This window comes from Nansenia antarctica (assembly GCF_963989245.1).
Source record: "Nansenia antarctica genome assembly, chromosome: 4".
NCBI classification, from domain to species: domain Eukaryota; kingdom Metazoa; phylum Chordata; class Actinopteri; order Argentiniformes; family Microstomatidae; genus Nansenia; species Nansenia antarctica.
The window spans coordinates 55,795,825-55,823,689 of record NC_137689.1 but is presented as its reverse complement, the minus strand read 5'-3'; the positions used below and the strand labels follow the sequence as shown (position 1 = coordinate 55,823,689).

At 41.1% G+C, this 27,865-nt stretch overlaps 2 protein-coding genes across 2 annotated transcripts; both read right to left on the bottom strand.

Moving 5' to 3' along the window:
• Positions 1-638: 638 nt before the first annotated feature.
• On the bottom strand, positions 639-8,255 carry LOC308156126 (sushi domain-containing protein 2-like; the record flags this gene model as incomplete). Its single annotated transcript, XM_080529484.1, has 16 exons — positions 639-675; positions 811-907; positions 2,205-2,381; positions 2,563-2,657; positions 3,184-3,367; positions 3,623-3,874; positions 4,445-4,603; positions 5,214-5,357; positions 5,569-5,837; positions 5,930-6,015; positions 6,203-6,404; positions 6,581-6,755; positions 7,074-7,241; positions 7,412-7,563; positions 7,769-7,967; positions 8,189-8,255. 16 exons carry the CDS (start codon positions 8,253-8,255, stop codon positions 639-641), a joined length of 2,463 nt encoding a protein of 820 aa, XP_080385610.1.
• A 6,963-nt stretch (positions 8,256-15,218) lies between these two features.
• LOC308154926 (polypeptide N-acetylgalactosaminyltransferase 9-like) lies at positions 15,219-27,514 on the bottom strand (the record flags this gene model as incomplete). Its single annotated transcript, XM_080528145.1, has 11 exons — positions 15,219-15,365; positions 15,472-15,639; positions 19,207-19,302; positions 19,434-19,571; positions 19,845-20,030; positions 22,348-22,465; positions 22,744-22,941; positions 24,735-24,909; positions 25,411-25,577; positions 25,816-25,999; positions 27,274-27,514. 11 exons carry the CDS (start codon positions 27,512-27,514, stop codon positions 15,219-15,221), a joined length of 1,818 nt encoding a protein of 605 aa, XP_080384271.1.
• Between the last annotated feature and the right edge of the window lie 351 nt (positions 27,515-27,865).

The window sequence follows — 27,865 nt, the reverse complement described above, 5'->3', positions numbered from 1 at the left end:
CTAAGGACCATCGGTTCTCAAGGCTACTTACTTTACCCCATATGGGTACTCTTGAGTAAGGTATTGCATGCAGTTTCCAAATATAACTACATGGTGGACTCCTGTGCTTCAGTATTTGTGAAAGGTTGGTAATTATACACTGTGGCATTGTTTTAATATACCACATAATAACCATATAATGTTTTACAGCTCAGGCAAAGTCCAAAACATATCCGTCATAATTCTAAAACTGAAGCTCTCACGCATGCAAGACACTCTGAGTAGACACTGAACATACATTGTATTTATTAGCAGGAAAAAAATCTAACATCTTTAATTACTGATATTACCATTACATTAACATACCAAAAAAATCCTAATTTATGCATTACAATTCATTTAGAAATATGGATATAAAGTATACATGAAGCACAGAACAACATGTGATTGTTAAACACAACAATGACAATGGCTGCCAGATAGAAACATTTTTGTGCAATTAGTGATATCTTTACTGTTACAGAAAATACAAAGCTGTAAGTATGTGTAGCTCACTACTTTATGTGTAGCTCCATACTATGTTCAGCAGTTATTTCTTATACATATGTATGTATTGTAGAGCGTGCGGCCAGGTTTGACCCAATCCTGCAGAATTCTAATCAGAAAGCCACACTTTCAACAGATTCTGCTGCTTCTCTGGATAAGACAGATAAAGAAAGACAGAAAACAGAAGATGAGTCATCCTGTGTACATTTTTGCAAAAAGTACATGTTGTCGGTTTTTTGGGCATGTTAGTCACACGAGGATTGTGTAAGACAAATGTTGTCATACCTTTTCTTTTTTCTGCTCTGAAGTATGAGCGCTGCTATCAATGTGATTAATGCTAGCGTTCCAATAACTGTACCAACCACAATGCCTGTGAGATTATCTGCAATACAAACAAAGGGCATGTAACAACTGTAACAAAAGTGACTGTTGGGAAGAGGAGATCAATTACTTTGTTAATTACTTTATTACACTCTGATCGCTTTAAAATTTCAGTAAAGGAGACATCATCAACATATCAGCAGATGAGAATGAGAAACGATTGATTTGTACTATTGATTCGTACATGTAGAATGATCTTGCATCTAAACAACTGACTGGCTATCTCCGTAAGATTGAACACCTGGACCCCCACCAATCCGGCTTCAAGGCTGGGCACTCCAATGAGACTGCTCTCCTTGCTGTCACGGAGGCCCTCCACTTCCCTCTCCTCTCTTCTCATTCTCATAACTTCCGTCGGAGACTGAAGACCCATCTCTTCAGGTTACACCTTAACTGCTCCTCCTGAGACATCTACTACCCCCCAGCACTGTGTCTCCTGAGACACCTGCTTCCCCCTATGCTGTGTCTAAGTGCCTAAGATGTCTACTTCCCCATTGTACTGTTTCTCCAGTGTCTATAAAACAAATTTAAAAAGAATGATTTCTTTCTTCTTCTATCACGACGACTTCCAATGGCCCCTGGCCTGAGCTAGATTACTCTTCCTGTTACGGCTGGTGAATTGATGATTCACTTGCTTAGTCAAATGCATCGGTTGTAAGTCGCTTTGGAATAAGGCGCCTGCTAAATGCCAAAATGTAAATGTTAATATAATCTTAAACATGTTGACGAGTCTCCCATCACCCAATCGTGTCAATAACAAATTAAAAGTAGTCAATAGTGACAAGTCTTGCCTATAGTTGTTGTTGTGGCCATAGTTGCAAAAATCATCACACTGTTGATTTTCAGTAAAGAGTGTATGATTTGGGATCTGATTAAAAAGAAAAATACCGGGTGGCGCAGCGGTCTAAGCATCAGTCTCTGGTGCAAGCTGCCCACTGGGGACTGGGATCGAAACCCGGTCTCGCCAGACCCGGATATGGCCGGGGCCCACGGGGAGCAGCATATAGGACGGCCGCTCCCGAGGGTGGTATAGGCTATTTCCGGATAAGGATCCGTCGCGCAACACCGCCCCCGTCTGGTGCCGGAATAACAGTGTTGGGCTCGAGGGGCCGGTAGCTAGTCTATCGGCTCTCTCATCTGGGCTGCCGGCCACGGGGTGCGCGTGCGGCCGATCCTACGCAATAGGCGACAGGGGATAATTGGACACTAGGTTGGGTATAATTGGATACTAAATTGGGTGAAAAAGGGATAAAAAAATAAATAAAAAAAAACAGTGTGATTCCAACGTTGATTCATACCATCCACGCAGTACGTGGTTTCACCAGACCACTGGCCACTGGCCTGGCATGTGCGCTCCTCTGGCCCCTCCAGTACATAGCCGGCATTACAGGACAGCTTCACTATGGCCCCTTGGAGATATCTGGTGCCGTCCTTTTTTCCATTTTTAGGTGGAGAAAGCCAGCCGCAGGACACCACTTAAGAGGAAAAGATTAAGAGGCCTTTTCATGTTCAGCAATAAGGATTCTTAGAAAACAGAAATTTGGTAATCAAACCTGAACTGTTCTCAGTAAATGTTAGATATTATTATTGTCACAATACTGAAATTCTAATGATATTGTGGTTGTGTATGTCCTAGTTTTGTATATGTTGTGATACCTGGTTTCAGATCTTCTACCATAGATGTGTGGCTTTGAAAAGATACTCTGGTAGCATTGCCCATCTGCAGACTGCGAGCCATCAAGGTATCATACCTACAGTATGGATTGAAATGTTGATGAATTCCAAACACAAGTTATTGTTCATTCCTGGCTAGGTGCTCAGGACAGGCGCTAGACCACTGACCCCGGTCTACACTGACATCTACAATCTGTCACTGGCCCAGGGAGTGATCCCCGAGTGCTTCAAGGCAACAACCCTCGTGCCTGTGCCAAAGAACGTTGCTGCAGTGAACCTGAAGGACTTCCGCCCTGTTGCGCTCACGTCCTGTTGCACTCACGTCCGGCCCCATGAAGATCTTCGAGGCGCTCCTGGTCCGTGTAAAAACCCAGCTTCCCCCCCAGACTAGAGCGGACTAGACCGACTAGACAATTAGACAATTCAATTGAATCTTAAATTGAATCTAATCTAATCTGATCTAATCTAATCTAATCTAAAATTGTTGCATAATGTAACGGAATGTGCCTGTTTAGTAAGAGATAGTGTTGTATATGAAGCATACATGTTAACAATGAACAGCAGACATTGTAATCCTTTATCTCTTATCAGTGCTTATCGTACCTACAGTACAGAGAGCCCTCTCCAGAGCACAGCTTAGTGGCCTCACTGACGAGAGGGTCGTCTGGGTCCTCAGGGACCAAAAACACCGGAACAAAAGTGACGTCATGTTTGGGAGCATGGAGATATGTGTTCAACAAATGCTCTGAATCATATGTGAAGAGAGAGGACTTGTTCAAGATGGCCCCTGGAATATATACAAAAACATATTGTTAAATAATAAATATGTTTCACTCAATAAAATGATAAAGTATTGGCCCACTGAGGACTGGAGACTGAAGTATAAAGAACATTGTCTGCTACAGCAACAGGAAGGTTCAACAAGTAGGCCTACTGTATACAATAAACAGTTAATGCTTGGTACTACTGTACAATGCGCAACCTGAGCTAAAACACTGAACATAGATTATATCAGCTATTGACAAACTTTGTATGTACTTACAGCTTCCCCCAAACAACTCGAACAGCTCCGTTGCATTGCTTTGATCAGTTAGAATGAGACCATCACTGGTAGTAAGGTCATCCTTGGGGTCACCATTCATCTTTCCCAGCAGGCCACGTGTGGAATTGTTGAACTCCTCTGGGAGGAGCACTGTAGTTGTCATGGTTCCCTCTCGTAGTCGCAATTCCACCCCAGCTCCAGATGGAAACATTACTGTCACATTTGTACGAATAGGCGAAAATACAAACACACCTGGGAGAGAAAGTTTGGCAACTTAGAATGGCACAATTCCAAGATATCCATGACCAATCTACTTCACTAAGCCACTTCAGCAGCAAGTCAGCAAAGTGTCTATACCACATTATATAAAATGTCTACATTTTATATTAATTGGAACTTGAACCTACCTTTGAGAAGTAAAGTTTTCAAAGCAACCCATAAAATCTGTTAGGTATTTCTCAAGGCCACCATTGCATTTGTGCACGCAGTAGGGCTACACTAGGCACCCAGACACATCTTTAAATCAGTAGACCACATCAGCAGTATCTCTCTTGTCTTATCTCTACACTGTTTTACTTTATCTATGAAACCAATAGCTCCACCAGGAGTCCAAAGGTGGATTAAACCACTCCTGAGTGGCAATTAAAATTAAGCATGAATGTTAAGGTTAGTTCCATAAACAATTCTAAAGGTAGTGTTTTGGTACATACTTTTTGCATATATCTGGGTGCAGGGATGAGATAACTAGTGTCCATGACCGTCAGTGAGGCTCAGATAGAATCCGAGGCTCCCTGTGTGCTTGTCTGCTCCCTGTGTGCTCACCTCTCAGATCCATCCAGCTCTGCTCAGAGAAGGAGAGGGACTTCTGGTTCTGAAGCACCTCCAGGTGGTCCTGTCTGTCATTAAGTCGCACTTCAATTACATCAGAGACCCCCTCTGCCATGGCAACCGCTGACAGCTTTGTTGATCTTACTGTTGTGCCTGTCAGATTTAATGATTATTATATTAATAGGTTTCTTAGGTAACAGTCAATTAAACAAGAATGCAATCAAGGCCATGATTCATCATCAATATTGTCACAAGTAGGGGGAGTTATTAGGCATGACAGGCAAATCCCTAGCAAGTGTTAATATTCCCAATCACGGCTACGAGGGCATTAGTGTGTTTATATGGTTACACAACAAATCAGAAAATTGTGACAAGAAAACAATGCTTTAAGTATGTATTTTGTGATATGTTGTGGTGGTTTCTGTCCTGCGCTGAGAAATGTAGTTCCCAAAACATAAAACGTTGTCAAGGGAACGTGATACACACATCTACTGCAGCGTAGGAATATTACAATAGGTGATTTATCCGGGACATTACTGTTATTAAAATAAATGCTTTGCACCTCTCTCAACCAATCACAATGTTTGTTTTCATCAATCCGTTGTATGCAGTAATAGGAGCAATAATCAACCTGAAAGCAAATGTAAATAATAAATGCATCATATTGATGGAGTAATTGTCATAAAAGACAACATGCATAGCCGAAGCCAACGGAAGTCATTTAATTACATGTCTCTTTTATTCAGTGTTATTGAGAACTCACCATCTGTTACTTGTACTGGTGCTGTTCTTCCCTGGACTGTCAGTTCTTTGGCATCTGAGATCACAAGGGAGTACTCCCCCTTTCCATTGAAGGAGTAGCTGACACCATCAAAGGTTATGAAGTGGGGATCTCCAAACACCACGCCTAGGGATTTAAATCATCACTTAGAAAATGTTACACTTGGTCTGAAATGTTATTAAAAATAGAAAACCAGACCTTGCAGACATTAAGGTATAACTCTAGTTGTATTACCACTGTAGACCCACTTACATTACCAAACCTCCCCTAGAGCCTTTAGTGAGGTTATCAGCAGTGGCCTACATGATGACTTTATTTAAACAGCCATACTATTAACCTGCTTTTGGTGCTTGGTAGGTCCTGCAGTCGCTGGAGGGGCGGTGTGTGAAGTAGTAGTGACAGTTGTCAGACCACAGGCAGCAGTAGTAGAAGCTGAGGACATCATATACCCAGTGGGAGGCTCCAGGGATTCTGGGGGGCTTTTTGTAGGGGGGTGAGCCCCAGTCATGGCCTCTGTCTGGGGTACTCCCTCCAATGGAATCTGCTGTCAAGACCTGGGCCCCTGTACTGTCGTAGCAACACTGCTGCCCCGCTGCGTACTGAGGGCTGTCAACAATGAATATGGCAGTGGTTAAATACAGTACTTAAAAAGGACCCATTGACATAAAGGTGATGAGAGTGAGTTGTCAGGGACTCACCTAGCTTGTATGCCCCTCACACAGTGAACACTGCCAGGGTGGTAGGTGCACACACTGCCCTTCTCCATATCACAGCCATAATCTGTCTGAGGGAAGAAATAAAAACACAAATTCCTGTGTGCAAAACTTTGAGCAAGAATATTTAGCTAAGCGATCCTCCATTGATTATGTAAAATAAAACGTCCATGTTGTGCTTCCTTATATTTTGTGGTCGCTCACACACATAATTAACTTGTATTAGCTCAGGCGTTGACAGTTACTGTCCACACGTACGTGGAACCTCCCAGTGTCTGCCCTAGCTTGGGCCAGAGTGCAGGGGCAGTCAATGGTCTCTCTAAGGAAGTTGGGCAGCTGCTTCTCCAGCTGGTCCCAAGCCAAGCACTTATCCAGTGCCCAAGCTGCCGAGCCCTGCCTGAACTTGTCCTCCAGATGCCAAGCCAGAGCATGGTCCTCACTCCACACTGCATGGACGTTCCTAGGACATCAGCATCACAGACATAGTTCATCAGTTTGTTTAGTAGAATAGGGAGTTACTATACCTATGGCATGTCTATGTTCTCAAAGTATAGTATGGTGTTTATATTGTAAACTACTCATGTGTTTTCTATCTGTTTACATGTGACTCCTAGTTTCTTGGCTCCAATGCATTACCAGATCCCATCTCGGTGAATGCTGGGGCTGACTCGCACACAGCCAAGCTCCCAGTCTGAGAAAGGCTTCTGTGCTGGCTGGGGAACAAAGCTAAATGAGCCATTATTGGGCTGGTCCTTCGCCAGGGAGTAAAGGTACTTCCACTCAGCCTGCCAGGATTCTGAGTAGGGTTTCCCTAGAAGAGAGTATATGACAGAAATCAATCTATGGAATAAGACTTTTTAACTGATACTCTGAGTTGGCCAACAGCACTACCTGCTGCGGCTCACCTGCTACTGACCTACTGACCTTTGATTTGAATGCACTGACAACACTCGTCAGAGTGCAAATAAGACTAGGCAGACTTGTAGAGAAGACAAGATAAAGAGCTCTGCTTGTTTAAAAATAACCAAATCAAACGGGAGCTTATTGGAAACAAGGTCTACATAGACTGAAAGCAAAAGGCGACAACATTTTTGCTCTAAGACTGGGTAGACTGTGTACCGTGACTCACCTTGCTCCATGTATCCCCACAACTCCACGTTAACCCTCTCCGCTCTGACCAAGGAGACGTTCCACGTCATGCTTAAGGGGCCTCCAACATTCGGGGTGCCATAGTATTGCCATTGTGTTGAGTTTCCCAAAGCCACTTTGAAACGTGCATCTAACTTGCCTGAATGAACTGTATAAAACCACATGAATATTACTGTATTTCAGAGCAAACTGGAGTATTGGAATGGATTAGGAAGGTGTATTTAAATGTGTGTCTGTTTTGACTGCTGTTGTGCTGAATAGCTACTGTGCATGATATCACTTATACTGTACTTGTACTTAAGTACAAGCCCACTGTACCTGATACCCATGTTCCATGTCTGCTGAATGTGGTGCCATTGTCTATCGAGATCTGAAGAGGAACAGGTCCTGTCTCATACAGCAGAGGTGAGATGCAGTGGCTTTTGCTATCTGTGTCCACGTACCCCACTGTTTGGATGTCATCATTGAACCTGCCGTTATAAGAGTACAACAAAAACATCTTATCTGGGAAATGTTTTATGTCTCGATCTCAAACATAAAAGCCACAGGGTTGAACTAGCATTAACTCGTATGCTAGGTTAGATTTAAACTTGTTGTGTTGGTTAGATTTCAGATCAAGAGCACATCATGTTTTTAATGTGTAAATTGTGAGGTGACAATAAGTATTGATCCTACCTACAGATGATTTGGCAGCTCTGGTTAAAAATTACATTGAGGACAACAAAATCTGTTCCACCGAACAGTGTTCCAGAATATGGAGAGACCTCCACACAAAATTGTCTGTAGTCTTCACAGCAGTCGTCTAGAGAGATGCATGTAGGATGGCAAGAGCAATTTCCCAGTTTTTCTCCACATTGTCCCTCACATGTCTGTCCTGTAAGAGATAAGGGTTAATGCATTGAGGGTCACTAGACCTGAGAATTGACACTGTGCAAAAAATAGATCCAGCAGCACAGTACAGCACAGTATTTACAGTATACACAGACACTTACTGTGACACAACAACTTAGTATTTACTGTATTACTGTAGCCATTCAATGTATTTTATGTGGACCAACTCACAATGAATTGCTATTATAATGCTAGTCTACTCACCTGATATCCAGTATACATTTGACATCAAAAAGATGAAAATCAGAGCAAGGTGAGAGGCTCGTCCCATCCTGATGTAGTAACAGTCTGTCCTTTATTCTGTTTTATATCATGTAATAAGAAGTACATCCAAATACGTGCAATTTCTTGAATAGCCTACAGAGTTATAGAGCAGCATGCCTAACAGTCTGTCAGATGATCCTTCACCTCTGGGTCACCAGCATTTATAAACACCTCTATTCGGTAATGGTAGCAAAGGTCATTGTGATAACACAAGCATGTCATGTTGCCTGATGCACCCTGCACTGCCTGTGTGTGAACATGTCCCTTACACTACCTACTGCTGACCAATGAGATTTAAGACTGCAGTGTGGAAGCTTTACCTGCAGGTGGCGATAGCTGCCATACAATCAGCCTTTAGAAACATACCTTGAAGTATCACTGAGTGGAGAGATGTTTTTGAGCACCAGAAGGTGTTTAGTTTCAATCAATAGTAGCAATTTGACCATTTGTATCCAAATAAGAACTTCAGGACTGTCTCTCTACTATTACTATGGTGCTGTGGTATTGGGGTAGAGTTCTTCTTTTCTGGGTCTTGATCAAGTTTGAACGATTAGATTCAGACATGGTTTTGAGGGAACAAGCTGCATAAAATTGCATTGCAGTACCTTATCATTGAGTACAGTTAATTATGATGAAATACCTGTATGTATAACTGTGGGTGTCTTCTGTCTCCTGGTGTGACTGATGATGGTTGTTCAGGACCGGTGCCACTGTCCCTTTAGGGTATTTCAGTACAGCACATACTATACTGTATCCCATCTATACCAGAGGTGTAGACCAGAGGTGTACAACAAGCAATTGGACATTTGGTAACTTTGATGCAAAGAAAGCTTTTTGTAATACCAATTGAGCTCAAGGCATTCAATTATCCTTTAAATCTGCCCAGACTAAAAAACTGCTGCCAGGTCAAAACAGCATCAGCTATGTTTCTCATTTGTCCATCACCAGGAGGGACCTAAATTCTATACTGAAATCATTTAAATCAACAGATGGTTACTGGAATGTCTTGTTTTACTGCAACAGTGCTGAAAACACAATAAAGAGAATTCAAATATTCAGTGTTATTTGTTTCAGAAATGATTTTCAGAAACGTGTAATCTACTGTAGGTGTGATGACGAACTTATCAGGCTTCCTTATCAGGCTCACCTCTCAGAAGGAAGATTTATGTACAATATCCATTATTGATCCTAACGGTGCGACGTGGGAGTCACTTAGTTGCCGTGGTAACCTCTGGAAGTGGAAAGCCACTTGAGACCGACCTTGTGGGAGGTTTTAGTTCTCAAACCCATCCTTCTCAGATGTGTTAAACAGAGCTAGTTCTACAGCATTCCAAGTAGCATTCCACTGTGATTGAGCAGTGAGCGCAATGCATGTTGTGTTTGACTGTCTTCCCCCGTGTCTGGCTATGACACGGGGGAAACATGGTCATCCTCCCATGACATCTTCGTGTAGACAACAGAGGGTTGAATATGTAGTGACGTGCATAAGAGGAAGTCAGTTAATTGATTTCAGCTCAGCATTCAACACCATCATCCCCTCCAAGCGGGTCACCAGCGGGTCATCAGCTCGTCAAGTTGGACAGCCATTCCTCCTCCACCCTGACCCTGGACACCGAGGCTGTGTGCTGAGCCCCCTTCCTCTACTCCCTCCCCTCTTCACCTACGACTGTGTGCCGATGCCTGGCTCTAACACCATCATCAAGTTTGCAGAAGACACCACGGTGGTAGGCCTGATAAGTAACAACGACGAGTCGGCCTACATGCAGGTGGTCCAGCAATTGGCGGTGTGGTGTGTGATCATCAAGGATACCTCGCACCCCAGCCACGGTCTGTTTGATCCTCTACCATCTAAGAGATGGAAGTACAGGCTCCTCAGGTCCCGTATCAGCAGGCTCCAGAACAGCTTGTTTCACAGAGCTGTCACTCTGTTGAACAATCCCCCCCCCCAACATGGGGTACAATAACTCTTGGTATCCCCCCCCCAGCAACTATGAGCAATCCAATTTAGCCTTTGCACTACTGCTGGTTGCTCACACCCCTGGTCAATGTGAACACTCGATTACCCTTTGTACTACTGTTGTTTACAAATACTACCAAATACTACCCTACTATTAATTATGTTTACACATTGCACATACCTGTTTTTGATATAGCCTCTAATTATACATCTGTACATACCATACTGTAAATAGCTACCTTAACTGTACATAGCTCATAACTGTATACCTCTAACTACCGTACTTGCCATACTGTACCTATCACTATCACTGTCATGTTTTATATCATGTTTTATATCACTATTTGCACTTCTGGTAAAATGTTAAACTGCATTTCATTGTCTTATACTTGTACTCTGTAATGACAATAACGTTTAATGTAATCTAATCTAAGGTCTAGAGATATATGTCATGCTGTTGTGCTGCATAGCTGTACATACAATTGTTAGATAAAAATGCAAATTACACCAAGCTGGCAAATAGTGTGCAATTGTTAGGATTCAAGATGTAACTGAAAATATGATAATACAGTGGAACAACTGGAAGATTTTGATGATTTGCATGTGAATGTGCCATTCACTCAATGGCTTATCAAGGGACAATGGAGTAAGATCAGGGAGCACAACTAATGCAATCAAATCAATGTATTCCAAGCCCTCATTGATTGGCACTTGATTGGCAATGGTGTGTGCAGATAGCAGCAGTGTCAGCCCATTTCCTGCATTTGGAGATGAATTCAACCTTTTGGGAAGTTGTTGTCTTCAGCAAAGACATCTCATTAACCGTTATCATGACAATCTACAGTATGTGGATATAGTAATGGAATTGTTACATTAAACAAGTGTGGTCCACACCAATTGTATCCTGCAACAATGATAGAAAACAGAGGCCACTCAATTTCAAACTGTACATGTACAATACAGAAATTAATACCGAGATGTATCAATGAAACAGCCTTTGACAGCTGCTCTTCATAAAAGAGGGGGGAAAAGCATTTAATAATTTCATATGCCTAATAACAGCATCCGCACACTCAAACGCTGTGCAAAAAAACGTAGTTCATTGTGAGCTTTCGTCATAGACCTTCTTCAGGCTATGAAGAAGGTCTATGACCGAAAGCTCGCAATAAACTATGTTTTTTTGCACAGTGTTTGAGTGTGCGGATGCTATTATTTTGCACTCTATTGATACTCTTCAGTTCCAGCACCTCAGCAAAGTCTGATCACGGATGAGCGCTGGTATTGTCACTATTTGGAATAATTTCATATGCCAAAATGTAAAACATCATACATTTTGGCATACAAAATGGCATACATTTTGGCATACATTTTTCAGTAAATAGGCTACCTTCAATTCTCAGGAGAGGATATGACCCCTTCAGCTTGTGGGATAGTTCTGCTCTAAACCATCAATGTATAGAGGGAGTTGAAGCTGTCATCTCCTCAATCAAAACCAGTAAATGGCTATGTCTTCGGTTGATGCAGAGCTGCTGAGTGTCTCTCTGGAGGTAATGACGGATGTCACCTAGAGTGACAATGTACTGTATTGTATATATCGTTCCTCTTGGGTATTTACAAGATAAAGCTGCATGTTTTGTTTCAATGATCTCAGCACCTAACTGATTTCTTAAACTATGTCAACTCTACACACAGTACACATGGATGGTGTGTTTAAACTACTGTATTTCAGTTTATTATATACTGTACCTGAATATACATCAACATTTAATATTGAAATGTAAAACCCAGAGGAAACTGTGTTATTAGAATTCTGCATGCAAATTGCATATGTGATGGTACAGTATATGGCGTCACAGTACCTGACAAATTCATTGCTTTTGCAATTATGAAAAAGTAATATCCACTGACACTATCCATGTTTTATTGATGGCTGCAGTGCAGATGGCAGAGGAATTTGCAAATGACACAGATGGATACAGTTAATACTTTGATGCCAGCCCTCTATCTGTTCTTGCCCCAAACCAAAACAATTATCAGCCACTGTACCATAAGAAAAAAGAAACAAACAAAGCATCAAAAGAAATTGGTATAATGACAGAACTGTATCCTTAGATGAGGGCTATTGTGATTTAATTTGTGTGTTATCTTTTTCCAAAGCATCACAATTAGGTAACGACCTTTGATTTTTTTTAGGTACAGCATTGTACAGTCTGGGCTGTAGGTTGCTGTTTTTTCATCTGATGAAGAAAAAACTAATCATAGATCTTAGATGATGAGAGTGCAGCTAGGCAAGGACTCCAGTACAATTACTGTACATGTACATACTGTACTACACAATATAATCGGTTGTTTTTTCGGTGAACAGTATTGAACAGTATAATTATTAATTATTGCAATTGATGATTCAGATTGATCATTTATTATATTTTTATATGATTGTTGTCTAACTGTATTTGAATTAATCAAAAGGTGTAAGCAGAGTTCTAAATATACAACATTTCTTTGCAAACTATTTCACACAAACACACACACACACACACACACACACACACACACGCACACACACACACACACACACACACACACACACACACACACACACACACACACATTCACATACACAAGCAGATTGGCACAAATAGCTGGAGGGTTATTCCGATGTGGCCCCAGGCTGTGTTGGCAGACAGTTGGTGGTGGCAGTGAGCCATGGCTCTGGGTATCAGGTTAGAAATCCTCTCCTCCATACCTACCATACAAACAAACACTACTGCTTGCTGGGTTCTGATAAGCCTTCTCCAGCCTGCTCTCTCTCTCTCTCTCTCTCTCGCTCTCTCTATCTCTCTCACTCTCTCTGTCTCTCTCTCTCTCCCTCCCTCTCTCTCCAATAAGACAAGGATTACTGACTATGATTTCAGAGTTTGAACATCAATGACTGAGATTACTTTAAATTTACCTCACAGCGCTCTTGCCATTTTGAACTGATCCAACAAAATCCTTTAAATCAACCAATTGATGCCCATTCCCTAAGATTGTATCGGACCTTATTTCCTGTATGTTGAACATTCTTTAAATAATAATAATAATAATAATAATAATAATAATAATAATAATAACCTTTATTTGTATAGGACTTTTCCTGCAAATGTTGCAGCTCAAAGTGCGCTATTTTAATAATAAAATAATATTCTATGATATTTGAAGAATGGGATTCTGAATTTCTGATAACTATCTTTTGTACACTGAAGTTGTATCATCATACTGTAGAGCATTAGCACTGAGATTAGGCAAACTGAGACATTCAGACTCCTTACATTAGAATCCTAGATCTCTCTACTGTGTTCTCATTCTACTGTGTTCTCATTCTACAAAGACATACTGGAGCATCAGCTCAGCTCCCTGTGTGACAGGTATTGTGTAAGCGTATTAAGTGTAAAGTTGAACTAGGATTGGTTTCATCCTAGTGTAAATATCACAGTACAGTAGCTCTGTCAGTTTTATTTTTGCCTTTCCCCTGCTGAGAGGGATATGGAGGTCCATTCGGCATGCTGCCTACTTATCCTCTCCCTCACAGCCAAACCCTCTGCTTTATTGCAGAGGGATCATCCAGCATATACAGTAGCATGGTGAGGGATCGCTTATTACAGCCTAACAGCCTATGTCCCAGTACGGAACCAGCAATAAGTCTTCGGTCAGAGGCAGCCTCCATTTGTCTTTGCAAGATTAAAGCAAGCACAGCTATCACACTCTGTATCTCATGATCCTCGCGCATTTTTCATTCAAATATTGTATTCTCAGATTCCAAGTGTTGCAGAGACACATAGCTGATTCAGTGTTTTCTTGACCCTGCCACATTGTCATTATTTGATAATGTAATATATGATTATGTAAAAATGGTGTGATGACAATGAATTCAAGACAGTTGAAATAATTACGAATTGTTTAGTAGGTTCACTATGAGCATCATGACATCCACATTCAATGTCACAAATGACATTATGTTCACATGCATGCATTTTGTATGATTGCATGTGCATGTGTGTGAGTAATTTTCATTTCTCAGAATTAATATGGACTGTTTTTAAAGTCAAAATAGCTTAAGGTGACTGTGGCAAGTGCAAGGACATGCCCTACTCTGCCACCATTAAGGGCCATCTCCAATCTCAGCACCTCTCCATCAAACTCAAGTGCTAAAAGCAATTACAACAGCACTCTGTTAGATTGAGCTCTCTGTCAATCGCCTGTCACTCAAAATCACCCTTTCCATTTCAGCCACCACTTTTACACCCACACACATCAAGACATACTGTAGACAAAAATACATCATACCCCTCACATTATTAGGACCTTTAAGCAGCAATACAATGTTTACACCATACCGTGTGTACTGTCACAATCTTGATGAATGTGTATACACAACAAATGCCTTCAATTTCTTCTTGACAATCTTATTGATATGAATACAAATTGTCTCATAATGGGAACACCAAACGTGCTGGATTTACAGTAGTATTTTCTATAGTTGTGAATAATGCATTAATGGTTAAGATATAGTTGAAGGCACATCATTCAATTCAGGGATTTGAAGAAGAAAAAAACACACTGAAAAATGAACAGATTTTTTCATGGATTTGTTTTGCTGGTATGACAGAAAAAGCAAGGAGCAACGTTCTAATATTTGCCCTTTGTGTGCGGCCTCTGTATTGTATCTCAGGTGGCTACCCTCCTCATTTTAGGTAACCTTTATATACATAGATATACAGTAAAAAATAAATAATAATAAAATAATAAATACAACAAATTGGATATGGTACATACAAAGTCTGTCTAATTTTCATGTAGTCAAGATGCTTCTTGAGCTGAAATGTTATTGAAATTCCTTGTTGTTCCTCGAATTCCTCGAGGAGCAGACACTCTCCTGTAATCCAAAGGAACCCCATTCCAAGTACAAGTGTTGCATGTCCTCCTGTAGACATCAGTTGGTCTCCTTGGTCTGACGGCCTCATCAGCCTGCCCTCAGTGGCGTGGAGGGTTAATCCAGTTCCTGATCGTCCACCTCTGGGCAGAACATCTCTGGACCACCAGCCGCAAGCCAAAGTTGGCCTCTTTAGACATCTCCACCTCCAAACAACGACCGGTATCTCTGTTGATTATTGGGCCATTCTAGACAGGGAAGAAGAAACGGCTGTTATTGTTGTTGCTTATTAGCAGCTTTGATAAGATTACTTTTTTTACTCCCAAACCTTGATGTACAGTGAAAGATTTATACCTGAGTGAAGTCCCAAAGCCTTTGTGACAACCGCAAGATATCCTCACACTTCTTGAGACATGGTGTGCGTCCTCGTCCCTCGTCAACCAGACATTTGGTGTCAGGAAGGAATGTGGTGGATCCCAGAGGACCAAGCTGCAGCAGCCCCTTGGAAGTGTAACGGGCGAGCTGCAAATCATAGTTCAATGTCAGGTGTTGTTCATACACTGCCAAAATATAGCTATTCAATGATCTTGCATGGTGAAACCACTCACTTCAACCATCAAGAGCAAACTAAACTAAATGTCTAAATTTAAATAAGAAAGGCTCCTCCAAAATGATCTCTAACAATGTTCTAATCATTTGCACCTGATCACTTTATTCTAATTTTTAATTTTCATTTTAAGTAGTAATAAATGTGGGGGTGTCCTAAAAAAGAAAATTGTATTTCTATTTGTAATTACATTTTTAAAAGATATATTTTGAGTTTTATTTGTTTAGTTATATTACCTCCATCTCTCAATATTGTTGAAATGAAGATCAAATGTCCATGTTTAAATATGTTGACAAAGACAATGGTTTTCATGGGGTGTCCTGTGTTTTTCACATAACTGTACATGTTACCTACTAGCCAAATATACACATAATCATTATCCGTTTAGGCAATTAAAAACTACTGTATTACACAATATGTAATTTGTCAAATTACTGAGTTATAATAATAATAATAATAATAATAATAATAATAATAATAATAACTTTTTATTTGTATAGCGCTTTTCCTGCAAACATTCCAGCTCAAAGTGCTTCAATCATTATATAATCATAATTGAGTTATTTAGTCATTTAAAGGCAATATTAAAAAGATGGTAGACATATTTAATGTTAAGTTATCTATCTAACATTAGGCTGATTTGTGCATGATAGTCGCGCGTTTTGACCTAGTTACAGTAATGTCGCATTTCCCCCCCCCCGACATTCAAATGAACACAAAAATACTTTGAAGATGAATGCATGAATATATTTAATGGTTATGATGACATTTGAGGTATGAGAGATCAACACATTCTCAATCATAAAGAAGGTTATCTTCGTCTTCGTCTTCCTTCAACATTTCCTCCAGGATCTCGGTAACAAACTGCTGACACTCTGGTGTCACTCCTCTGGAACAGCTGTGGTCACCAGTGGTTGCGTTCAGTCCGGATATGTGGTCACCAGTGGTTGCGTTCAGTCCGGATATGTGGTCACCAGTGGTTGCGTTCAGTCCGTATATGTGGTCACCAGTGGTTGCGTTCAGTCCGTATGTGGTCACCAGTGGTTGCGTTCAGTCCGTATATGTGGTCACCAGTGGTTGCGTTCAGTCCGTATATGTGGTCACCAGTGGTTGCGTTCAGACATATGCTGGTAGGGCTGTCATGTCTGCAGTCATCATCCTTGCCAGAACCATTGTTGTCTGGTGTGCTCTTTTCCTCTTTAGTCTCCTGTTCACGGTCAGAGCTGCTTGCTGATCTTCCGCTCACTGGTCTCCTCCCTTTCTCCTCCTCTGACAGAGATAAGGTAGGGACACCTGGCAGCTGCCAGTCCACTGTAGCATCCTGATGGTCTTTAATGCTTCTCAGGGAGGTCCGCGAACGTGAGCTACAAGAGCTTTGAGTCGTAGTAGGTGGATGCAGGGTAGGGTCTTGTGTTGTGGTCAGCAGCTCACAGCCTTTTTTCTGTTGAGTCTGTTGAGCTGAAGAAGGTCGGCTGCCTTTCTCCTCCTCTGACAGAGATGAGGTAGGGACACCTGGCAGCTGCCAGTCCACTGTAGCTCCTGACGGCCTTTAATGCTTCTCAGGGAGGTCCGCGAACGTGAGCTACAAGAGCTTTGAGTCGTAGGTGAATGCAGGGTAGGGTCTTGTGTTGTGGTCAGCTCACAGCCTTTTTCCAGAGTCTGTTGAGCTGAAGAAGGTCGGCTGCCTTTAGACCTTTCAGGTATGACTTGACCACTGCCCTTGCTTTCTTTTTCTTTACCAGTTGTCATTTGCTTGTTGTCAGGGTCTCTTGGGTCTGGTGAGTGACCTTTTGTCTTTCGTCCAGAGGTAGGTCTGCTGTGGTTTCGTCCAGAGGTAGGTCTGCTGTGGTTTCGTCCAGAGGTAGGTCTGCTGTGGTTTGGTCCAGAGGTAGGTCTGCTGTGGTTATCATTTGCGTTAGGCATATCAGTTGAGTCGGAGTGTCGTCTTTCCTTTCTCTTTCCAAAACATCCTCCACAGCAAGTGAGGAGGGCAGCCAGCTTAAAAAATGCAAAAAATGCATTTGTTTTCTTCTTTCCCTTGTTCTCATTGTCTTCCTTCAGACCTTCATGCTCTTGGGGGGCATTTGGGTCACTTTGGGTTTGATTCATCTGATCACGTTATGTGAGTCTTCTCATAAAGTCAACTTTCTATACTGTAAAAGCAAGAGGCGATAGTTCTCAAGAGGCGATGCTCTGAAATGACCTGTTTTTTAGAATGCAACAGCTATGATGTTCTTTTTAATTATTGATGACATCATAATAGGCCTATTGCATCATAATAGCTGTCACTGGCTGAGTTTGTAAATTTGCTCTGGAAATCTGATGGATGGAATGCCTCTTGTCCAATCAAATTACTTGGTCCCGCTATGACATTGAACCCAGTGTGCGCTCCAGTGGAGCGAGGTGTTAACCAAAATGATCAAACACACTGAGAGACAAACATTGAAATTATTTTTTTTATATTAAAGGGCTTGGGCATGCGCCGCATTTATAGCTTATTATGACTGCTCGCCCATGCGGTACGGATAAGATACAAATGCGTGCCGTCCTGTACCGTCCCGGTCTGGTCAATGGAGAAGCGCCATGCTTTGGTGTATCTGACTCAAAGAAAGCAATACAGAATCCCACCTACTCCAAATCCTGCTGCTGGCATTGTGTTTGACCTCTGTACCAGGCACTATCATGGTGTAAGATTTAGACTGTTAGGACAGGCAAATCATTTGAATCACTTGTTTTCACCACTCCCAGTGATGGTGAGTGATCAAGTTAAGTGTGACAAGAACTATCAAACTAATTACGTAACAGGATTACTCTAGATAAGAGATAGACAAAATCAAGTAAAGTGAACCATGGTTACTGTAGCAGGCAAAATTCAAAAGCATAGCAATGGATGACATATTGGCTGATATGGATATTGACATATTGGATGATATGGATGAAAACAGGCTGAAATCATCAGTGGTGTGTGTGTGCGCGTGTGTGTGTGTGTGTGTGTGTGTGTGTGTGTGTGTGTGTAGATGTTTTCATAGCGTGTGTAAGATAGAACCAGAGGATGTCATTCAGATGATTAAAAGGTATGACAAAATAGGATGCCATGTAGCAGTATGAATGGCTGTTTTTCCTTTCCACATCCACAGCATTTTCTCCACATATGTCACAGTATTTGTACCTGTGATTTATTTCAAGTGGAGAAAGGAAAACATGTGCTTCACTGAAATCCAGATGTTTACAGCAGTAGCTGTATAGCAGTTCCCCAGTAAAGTGACCTGTATTCATAGTTCAGCAGAGTATTCTAACATGTAGGGTTTGTAATGATACTGCACAGGTCAATATGGAATGAAGAGTGAGGTGTATGTGAGGATTAAAAATGAGCAAAGAAAAACTAAAAGATGAAGATAAAAGGCTATTCCTGTCTGCTTCTACTGTAAATCCTGAAGCTCAAAACAAAGCAAAAACAGAGTCAGTTAAAGTCATCTCTTGACCTGAGAAGTCATGCCGTGGCACGGGTAGAGAATTGCTCTGTCGTCATCCTCAGATCCTTGGTCCAAGCAATAACCACTGGCTTTACTGTTTCGCACCTGAAAGACATTGTCACAAACAATACTGTATATTAATATAATATATTACTGTAGGACCAATTGAATTTGCTGTATATATGCAAATCTATGCAAATTATGTCTCATCTAATGCCTAAAAAAGTCATGTTTACCTCTCCATAAGTGATGGTGTTGTTGTAGCCACGCATTTCTGGATACACATGCTCCAGGTACCACTCGAAACTGTGACATTGCAATCTCTTCCTTAAAGCTATTCTCTCTGAAACATCCCCAAAATCAACTCCAGGGTTCTGGAGGCAGAAAATAATCCAGAACATGTCCTCATACAATAATACTGGTCTGTAATCTACAATAGGCAGCTCATGTTGTAAACCCACAAATTAACATTAAGACAGGATCCATGTCTACAGTATGTCTACAAGCAAACTTCCATAACGCTGCACTGGAAAATGTACTGTAACTTTATGTACTGTAACATTATGATGGCCAAATCATATCATATAAGGTATTACAACACAATAGGCCAGTTGATTGTTCTCCTATGGGAACTACACTGCACTCACATTGATGGGGATATTCCAGGCCATGTAAACATGGGATTTGTAGTCATCCATCCACACCTCTGCTGCCCTCAATGCATTGCGCTTGGTATAGTAATCAATGTCGTTGTTGTAGGGTTTCTTTGTGCGTTCGATGTGTGCCACACGTGCACATGGCAGCACCTCCATACTCCCCCCGCACTGCCATACCTGAATAATAGTAGGGGACAATTCACTGTAGAGTGAAAAATACTTTCACAATTATGGATTATTTCATTTATTGTGGCAATCTTGGATTCAAACAATAACAAAGAGTTCTCCCGACCACTTTTTTGGTAATCAACTGAGGAATGGGGCTGAAGAAATGTAAGAACTCACATTCAATTCAGGACTCCATGAGTTAAAGAATATAGTTTTACAATTAGATTGTTTACGCAGAACAGGCTTATTTGGGGGGTTCTGATGAGGTAGGATAAGTGAACTATGTTTGTGAAGCATGTATAAGTTATATTTTTCAATAATCAACGACTAATTTTTTTTTACCAATCCCAGATTACCCCTTTAATAATAATAATAACTTGGATTTGTATAGCGCCTTTCATAAAACCCAAGGACGCTTATCCAGAGTGGAGACTATCATCACAATCATCGCAGGAAAAACGTTCTATAAGGATAAGTGCCACAAGCAGTCACAATGCTAGAGAAAAGGAAGGGGGGGGGTCATGTTCAGCAAAAAGACAAACACAGCCAATAGATGAGCAATATTTCAAAGAAAGAAGAACATTGTTTCAATGTGTGTTGAAAATGAACCACTATTTGACGTTCCATTTTTTGGGGGCAAATGCTGTTGAAGCAATTGCCGACAATCTACAATTGCCATGTTGTTGAATTGGTTGGCCACTTTTCAGACTAAACAGACAAATCATTGCGTGCATGATTATAGTGTGTTGGTGGTGTTGCCAGTGATCTCTTAGAGCGATGTGCCACTCAATACTCCAAGTGTTGCAAGCACAGATAGTTACCATTTGTTCGTATTCCAATTTTGTGGAGTAGGGGCTTACAATAGTTGTGTATGGTTGACAATAACTCAGCAGCTCTACAATCAACTGTCTCTCACTGGATTTGAGTTGTTGTGCTGGCCCTCTCTCTGTGTATCCTCTTTCTTTCCCTGCCCATTTCAACACCCTGTTCAAGAGGGAATGAAATATACAATGGAGAACAGAAAGTAATATCAAGGGAATTCAATCCTAAAGTGTATTTAGCAGAAGTTTCATGTTTTTATCTTGATTTTTCTCTGAGTAATAGGGTTCACATTTTGTACTGGTGTGAATGCTTTGCAAATCTGGCCAACTGTCTGCATCTATTTCTCTCTGTTCCCTTGTGTCCCTCTGCCTCACCTTCTCTCACTTTTTACCATCCATCCATCTCTTATGTGCCCTCTAGTTTCTTGTACTCTGCAGTCACGTCACTGCGATCATGTCTAAGGCAATGAAGTGAGAAACATGGAAAGTCAACAGCCTGTTTGCCAGTGGGATGCTGGTAGCTGACTGCTGAGTCCTGGATCAGTTTCAGTTCTCACACTGGGCCGTAACTTCCTCACCAAAGTCACAACAGACAATCTTTTACTCTCTACAAAACCGTACCCATAAACCAATTCAACCAAATGGTGCAAATTCTGTGATATACTGTAGTCCAAAACAAATGGTTGCAGGCACACATCAAAGTAAGAAGAGAAAAAGAAAAAGGTCCTAAAGTGATACCTTATTAGTTTTAAAATGATTGTTGATGATAATGATGTTAATGATAGACACCAAGCATTCTGGACACTCCAAGGAAACCTTCTTGTGAGTCAGTAGGATACCAGGTGGTGCAACTGGACAACTTTCCATGCCAAATAGTTTGTTTCACTGTATGTACAGAGCCTAATGATACTACTGTATATTGATCTCAGTTGATACAATATTTACAACATGCAGTGAGAGAACATAAAAGTAAAAACAGTGGACAAATTATGTTATTTTCAATATATTCCCATATTCAACAATAAATAATAGCAGCTTTTCGGTCTTATTCATTTCAATCTCTCAAATGAACGAGGGGCAAAAATCAATAGCTGCTTTTGCATTGATATTCCATTAAATCACACCCACATTCTTTTTACTGTGAAGCAGGTTAATTGAACATCATGCATCACTTCCAAGCACTTAAAAACTCTTAGTACAAATTACATAATGATTTGCTTGTTCAATAAACCATTTGCATAGCTGAGGCTAATAGAGGACTTTACCCAGCATTACTGGGTCATTTTGAATTGTGTGTCTGGGTTCCGAGTTGCCTAGTAATATTACTGTAATGATATGCCAAAGGTTTGCCAAAAGAAGGGATTTTACCTTGTTGAAATCAACTTCATCCTAAGAATTGTCCCAAGTACCTTCCTACCAAGGTCTCTGGAATGCCAAATAGGGGCAAACACCTCATACCCTTAGAATAAGCATGACCTCTAGTAGGCTACACATTATAAACTTACCCGCATGCCCAATTCAATGTTCTCTCCTCCGTAAACCTCCATGCCGGGGTCTAGGAGTCCAATCTCCCCAAAGTATTCTCTGTTCACCACAAAGGAGCAACCAATCATTGCAGGAGTCCTGAATACAACCAATGGTGGCACACAAAGACAACATAAGTGATCTTGTTTTCTAAGTTGGTTGCTTGGTGAGTTCTCCCCCTTACAATGTGAGCACTTTGGGTATCTAGAAAGGTGCTGTATAAATACAATCATTTGTATTTAATTATTTGTTACTAGTAATAGCACTAGTAATATTATTATTACTATTATTATTATTATTATTATTATTAATTGTATGTATCTTTTATACAAAAGCACATTGGAACATCAGTGTTTTTTATCGTCCCTTTCCGTTACCTGATGGGGGCGCTCTCATCTCCTTTGTCCAGCCAAGCCTGAGGGGGGGTGATGTACATGCACCAGAGGCCCCAGCTGTAGCCATGGGCAGAGTTGGCATACTGCTGAACCTCAAAGGTGTTATACTTGATGTTGTCGATCGCCGGGAGAATTATACGTGTTCGGTCTTCCGCAATTCTGGTCAAGATTGGCTCTACCCTGTCGATGGAGGAAACATGGTCCCAATTTCATAAATTCACGTTTTATAAATATTAAATCATATCCTGATGATGTTTCATGGCAAAAATAGATCTGTGGTAGTATGAACATACATCTGTGGACATGAAAATACATCCAAACACAGTTTTCAAGTTATCATCATAAAATCATCCTTATTACTTATTGCATGTCGAGGGAGGTTCCATCTATCCTTACACTGGACATCTATTCTTCTTTCATGATTAATTGATAACCCCATTTCACACTGCTATATATAGTTAAAAAACAAATTAAAAAATACATTTAAGATATAGCAAAAGCCATACACTAAGGGGGTCATGAGTGCTTTCTCGGGGGGTTTCTCCATTTTCAATGTGGTACTTTTTTTCTGATGGCATTGAATCAAAGTTATCCTGTCCTGTTGTGGTCCTAACATTTGTAATTGGAGTGCAGTGTAGGAGTCTACACACCTGCAATCTAATTTCAAACAAACAGGGATAACCTCTGAGAGAGAGTGTCACCTTGACTGAATAAATTGCTGTGTCCAAAGTGGTGCTGGGAGAAGATGGATAGTGCAACGACTATAGCCACTTATCTTTCGATTGCTGTGGAAAAGAAATTCCTCTGATATGCAAATATGAAGGCCTTGACTGATAAATGCACAAACACTATCTGTGGCTCTTGCATTAATGAATTCAGTCTCACAAACAGCTTGGTATACTTGAGGAGGTATGATGAGGGAATTAATTGAATGTTTTTATTTGCCATGCAATCAACTTGTCAGTCAATTGTTGGAATTTGGTATTTTTTGCTCTAGGCACAGGGTCAGCCTTAGGGGGTGTTCTCACTAGAACATTTGCTTCACTTGAAACAGAGTTTAGGATAAAGTTCGCTTTGCTCTGCGTCGTTTGGAGCGGTGAGAACGCACATTCGAAGTAACTCCCGGAGCAAATACCCGTCGGATGCTCCGCTTGAAAAGGGTGGTTTCGCTCTGGTTAGAAACACTTTGTTTTCCATCACTTTGCTTCACTTTGCTTTTGGTGAGAACGCTGCTCGAGGCAGTCCATAGGAAAACAACAGTGCAGGCGTGTTGATCTGGATAAGAGAGGGACGAATGGGCAATTAAAAAAAATTCAACTACCACGTCTGTTGCTTCGATTGCGTATGTTACTTTGTTTACATGAAGGGCTGTAAGAACGCAAATCAGAGAAATAATTTATGCAACAATGTCAATGTCAATGTCAAACTCATCCACTTGCTCCGGGTCTCGATTCAGACTTTCATGTGAGAACATGACCATAGTCGGCGTCCCTGGAGCAATTAGAGGTGCCTTGCAACTCCCTCCTGAGGCGGGGATCGAACCAGTTACCTTCCGATTGCTAGCCAGCCTCTCTAACCTCTAGGCTACCGCCGCCCCGAAACATATTAACCTAAAAAAGAATTTTGTGGAATGTGCATATTTGATTGAATATGATGGATGAAACAAGGCAAAGAAAGAATATATCTGGTTTCTTGAATCCAAATAGAAAAATGTGGTAATTGGTGAAACAAACAGTTCACGTGATTTCTAATCCCTTCTAGACTTAGAAATGGAGGGAGAGTTGTTGAGATATTATTTAATCGAGGGATCAGATGGAGAGAGAAATGATGGGGGGGTCATAAATAAATCCACCATGAATATTGAGAGTGTTATGGTGTGACGACAGCAGTGCACTTTCATGTTTAAATGGTGCCCAATATGTGAGCCTTTTTAAATGAAGTGTCAATCTGGAGAAATGGAATTTCTGCCTCACCACGCTGTGTTGAACTCAACATGTGCGTCGAAGAAGCCAACAACTGGTGCAGTGGCAGCTTTCCAACCCAGGATCCTGGCCCGTATAAGCCCCTCTCGTCTGTTGTTCCTCACGATCTTCACCAGGCCTGGATACTGCTTGTTCATATACTGGTCCAGGTTCACCTTTAGATCTACTGCCATACACATTTTAAAATCAGCAAAGTTTAGGTTTTACTCTGCTCTGCTCTCTCTCTCTCTCTCTCTCTCTCTCTCTCTCTCTCTCTCTCTCTCTCTCTCTCTCTCTCTCTCTCTCTCTCTCTCTCTCTCTCTCTCTCTCTCTCTCTCTCCTTTCTCTAACAGCCCCCCCCCCAAAAAACCCCACCAGCCCCAGGAACACACACACACACACACACATACATGTTCTCCTGTAAATAGTGCCTGTTTGATTAATGTGAGTGCTCAAGATCTCTTCCCCTGATAAGAAAATCAATTACTAAGCTCCCAGCAGGAGTAAACAACCTGCCACTATTTACAAAGTTAGTGTAAAAATAGCTCTGGCTCTGCTGAAATAAGGTCGTCATGATGGGTGAGATTAGAAAGAAAGTGCTTTGCCACAATGACAAGTAAACCCAGTCATACTAACTGCATTATGCATTTTACAGTATAACACAATAACATCAACGCCTTTGTCTTACTACTGTCGCTGTTGTCGTCAACCAGGATGATCTCTTTGAGGAGGTACGCAGGTGTGTGGTTGACCAGGCTGTGGACTGACCGTAGGATCACAGACAAGGCCTCGTTCACAAAGATGAACACCACTGTGATCTGTGGGAGTTCAGCTGGGTAGCTCATAAAGTTGCACCTGTGGAAAAATGTGGTTAAAAAGAAATTGTAATCATAGCAATATATTTGCTAGTTACGTTATTGCACAGTAATAAGCACACAGTAAAGTAAAGTGTGGAGTTATTTGAAACATCCTGCTCCATCAGAAATTAAGCATTTGCATGATTTTTCCAAGCCAGGCCTAAAATAAACTGTATATCATTTGATTTAAATGTGATGTGTGTTAATAACTGCTGCGAACAGGCTCTGACACCTACTTCTTTGGCCTGTAGTCAGGAATGGATCTATCCAGAGATATTTGGTCACTCAGCTGTGCGTTGTAGCCATACTCTTCGTACTTGTCCCAGTCTGGATCGTGAACATGGTCTTTCAGGGTTGCAGGGGCCCTACCATGTCGTTGGCCCAATGGTCCTTCTACAGGCCCAAGAGGCTTTGCCAGACCTGGGGAAGGCCAAACCAAGGCATATCCATAGAAGAATTAAAGACACACCAGTAGTTCCTCACTAATTAGAATTAGTTTCACTGTCTAATGTGCCACTATGAATAAAAATGTAAGCTTTTGCACATACTTAACCTGTCCAACATTGTCCTCCAAAATAATTACAAAGATGTAAAGAACATTGACATGCATTGGAGGGTCGACTGCACCTGTCTGTAAACAATGTGATGGTATTGGATTAAATAATTATACAGAAAATCCTCAGAATCTGCCTAAAATCTGACAGATAGAAATATGCTGAGGCTTATTATTATTCTTTAGTTATTCTCAGTGTTGATGGAGAGGAATGCACAAGAAGGGAACAAGATAGTATAACTATAATGTGAGAATAATGAGATATTATGCTGTCTGAAAGTCACATAACAGCACCTGGTTTCTAACTAAACAAATATCTGCACTGATTATGCATTCCATACAGTGAGTATGTCCGATTGACATGGACAAAACTTTTGGAAAGTGTTCAAACCATTATTATTTGAATAAACTGGTTTAACTATCTTGCAGCAAGCTTGAGGCTCTAATAAGAAAAGAAGAAAGAATGTTTTATGTGCCTTGCAATTAACTGTTGGAAAATGTTATTTTTTGCTCTAGGCACAGGGTCAGCCATAGTCGGCACCCCTGGAGCAATTAGGGGTCCTTGCTCATGGGCACATGCAGCTCCCTCCTGAGGCAGGGATCGAGCCAGCGACCTTAAAATGACTAATAGTCAGCCTCTCTAACGTCTAGGCTACCACCACCCCATAATAAGATTTTAGCAGAAAAATAAAGCCCTTTGTCTGAGTTATTTGTGAATGATTGAGTAGATAGTAGAATAGACACATGTGCCGAATGTGATGTTGCCAGGTCTATGAATATGGATGAGATGGAAGTGGGCCAGGTTAGGTAAATGCCAGGAGTTTAAGGAAAGCTGAGATGTGGCAAATTCTCTGAAACGGTGCATGAATGTACTTTAAATGTGTTCATAAGTTACTGAAATTGGAAATACATTTATATGATAATAGGTTTTTGTTTGTTTGTTTGTTCATGACCTTAAATACAATATTATGAGACTATTTCAGTATTTACAGCAGTATTTATTTGTCAGCTTTAATACTATCCTTTCAATCCCATTATATTCCCTAACATTTTGGTTGACCTCTTATGCTTATGATCCCAGTTATAAATGTAAATACAACTAATCCTGACCTGATACGGATTAAATGATGAATGAATTTACCGTTTAATTGATGGTATATCACGCCTTCAAGATACTCCAGTCTCTGAAGAATAGCTTGTTTGTCAACCAAGTTACTAACTTTGCCATTTCTGCGGTTATATATTTGCTCAGTGCTCCTACCGCCTTTCATCAGTTCTTCTGAGCGATCCTGAATTCTGCAGTAAAGCGAGAACAGTATAAGCCCCACAAAAACAAAAATGTTGACAGTCAACAAAGTTTTTATCCGCCGTGCCACAGCCATGAAACCGAATAGAACCTTTCAAACCATCAGCATCTATCTCAGGATAGATAAAAGACGCACACACCAAGTTTGGTGACAAGTCTCTGTCCACAGGCAGGTATCCTCAAAGCCACCTCTGTGCATTCAAATAGAAAATGATCTGTTCTTTCAGCACCATAATCGTAGCCGCGGCGATATTATAGGAGGCAAAGCGGTTGTTTTGTAGAGATGACCACAGCAGTATGCAATACTGAGTCAATGTAGGATGATCACATTTCCACTCCATTGCACAGGGCATTCTCACCAAAGTGGTTCAAGAGATTGTCAGACGAACTCTTAGCCCCAACAGATTGCTTTACCTCGCCACATAAT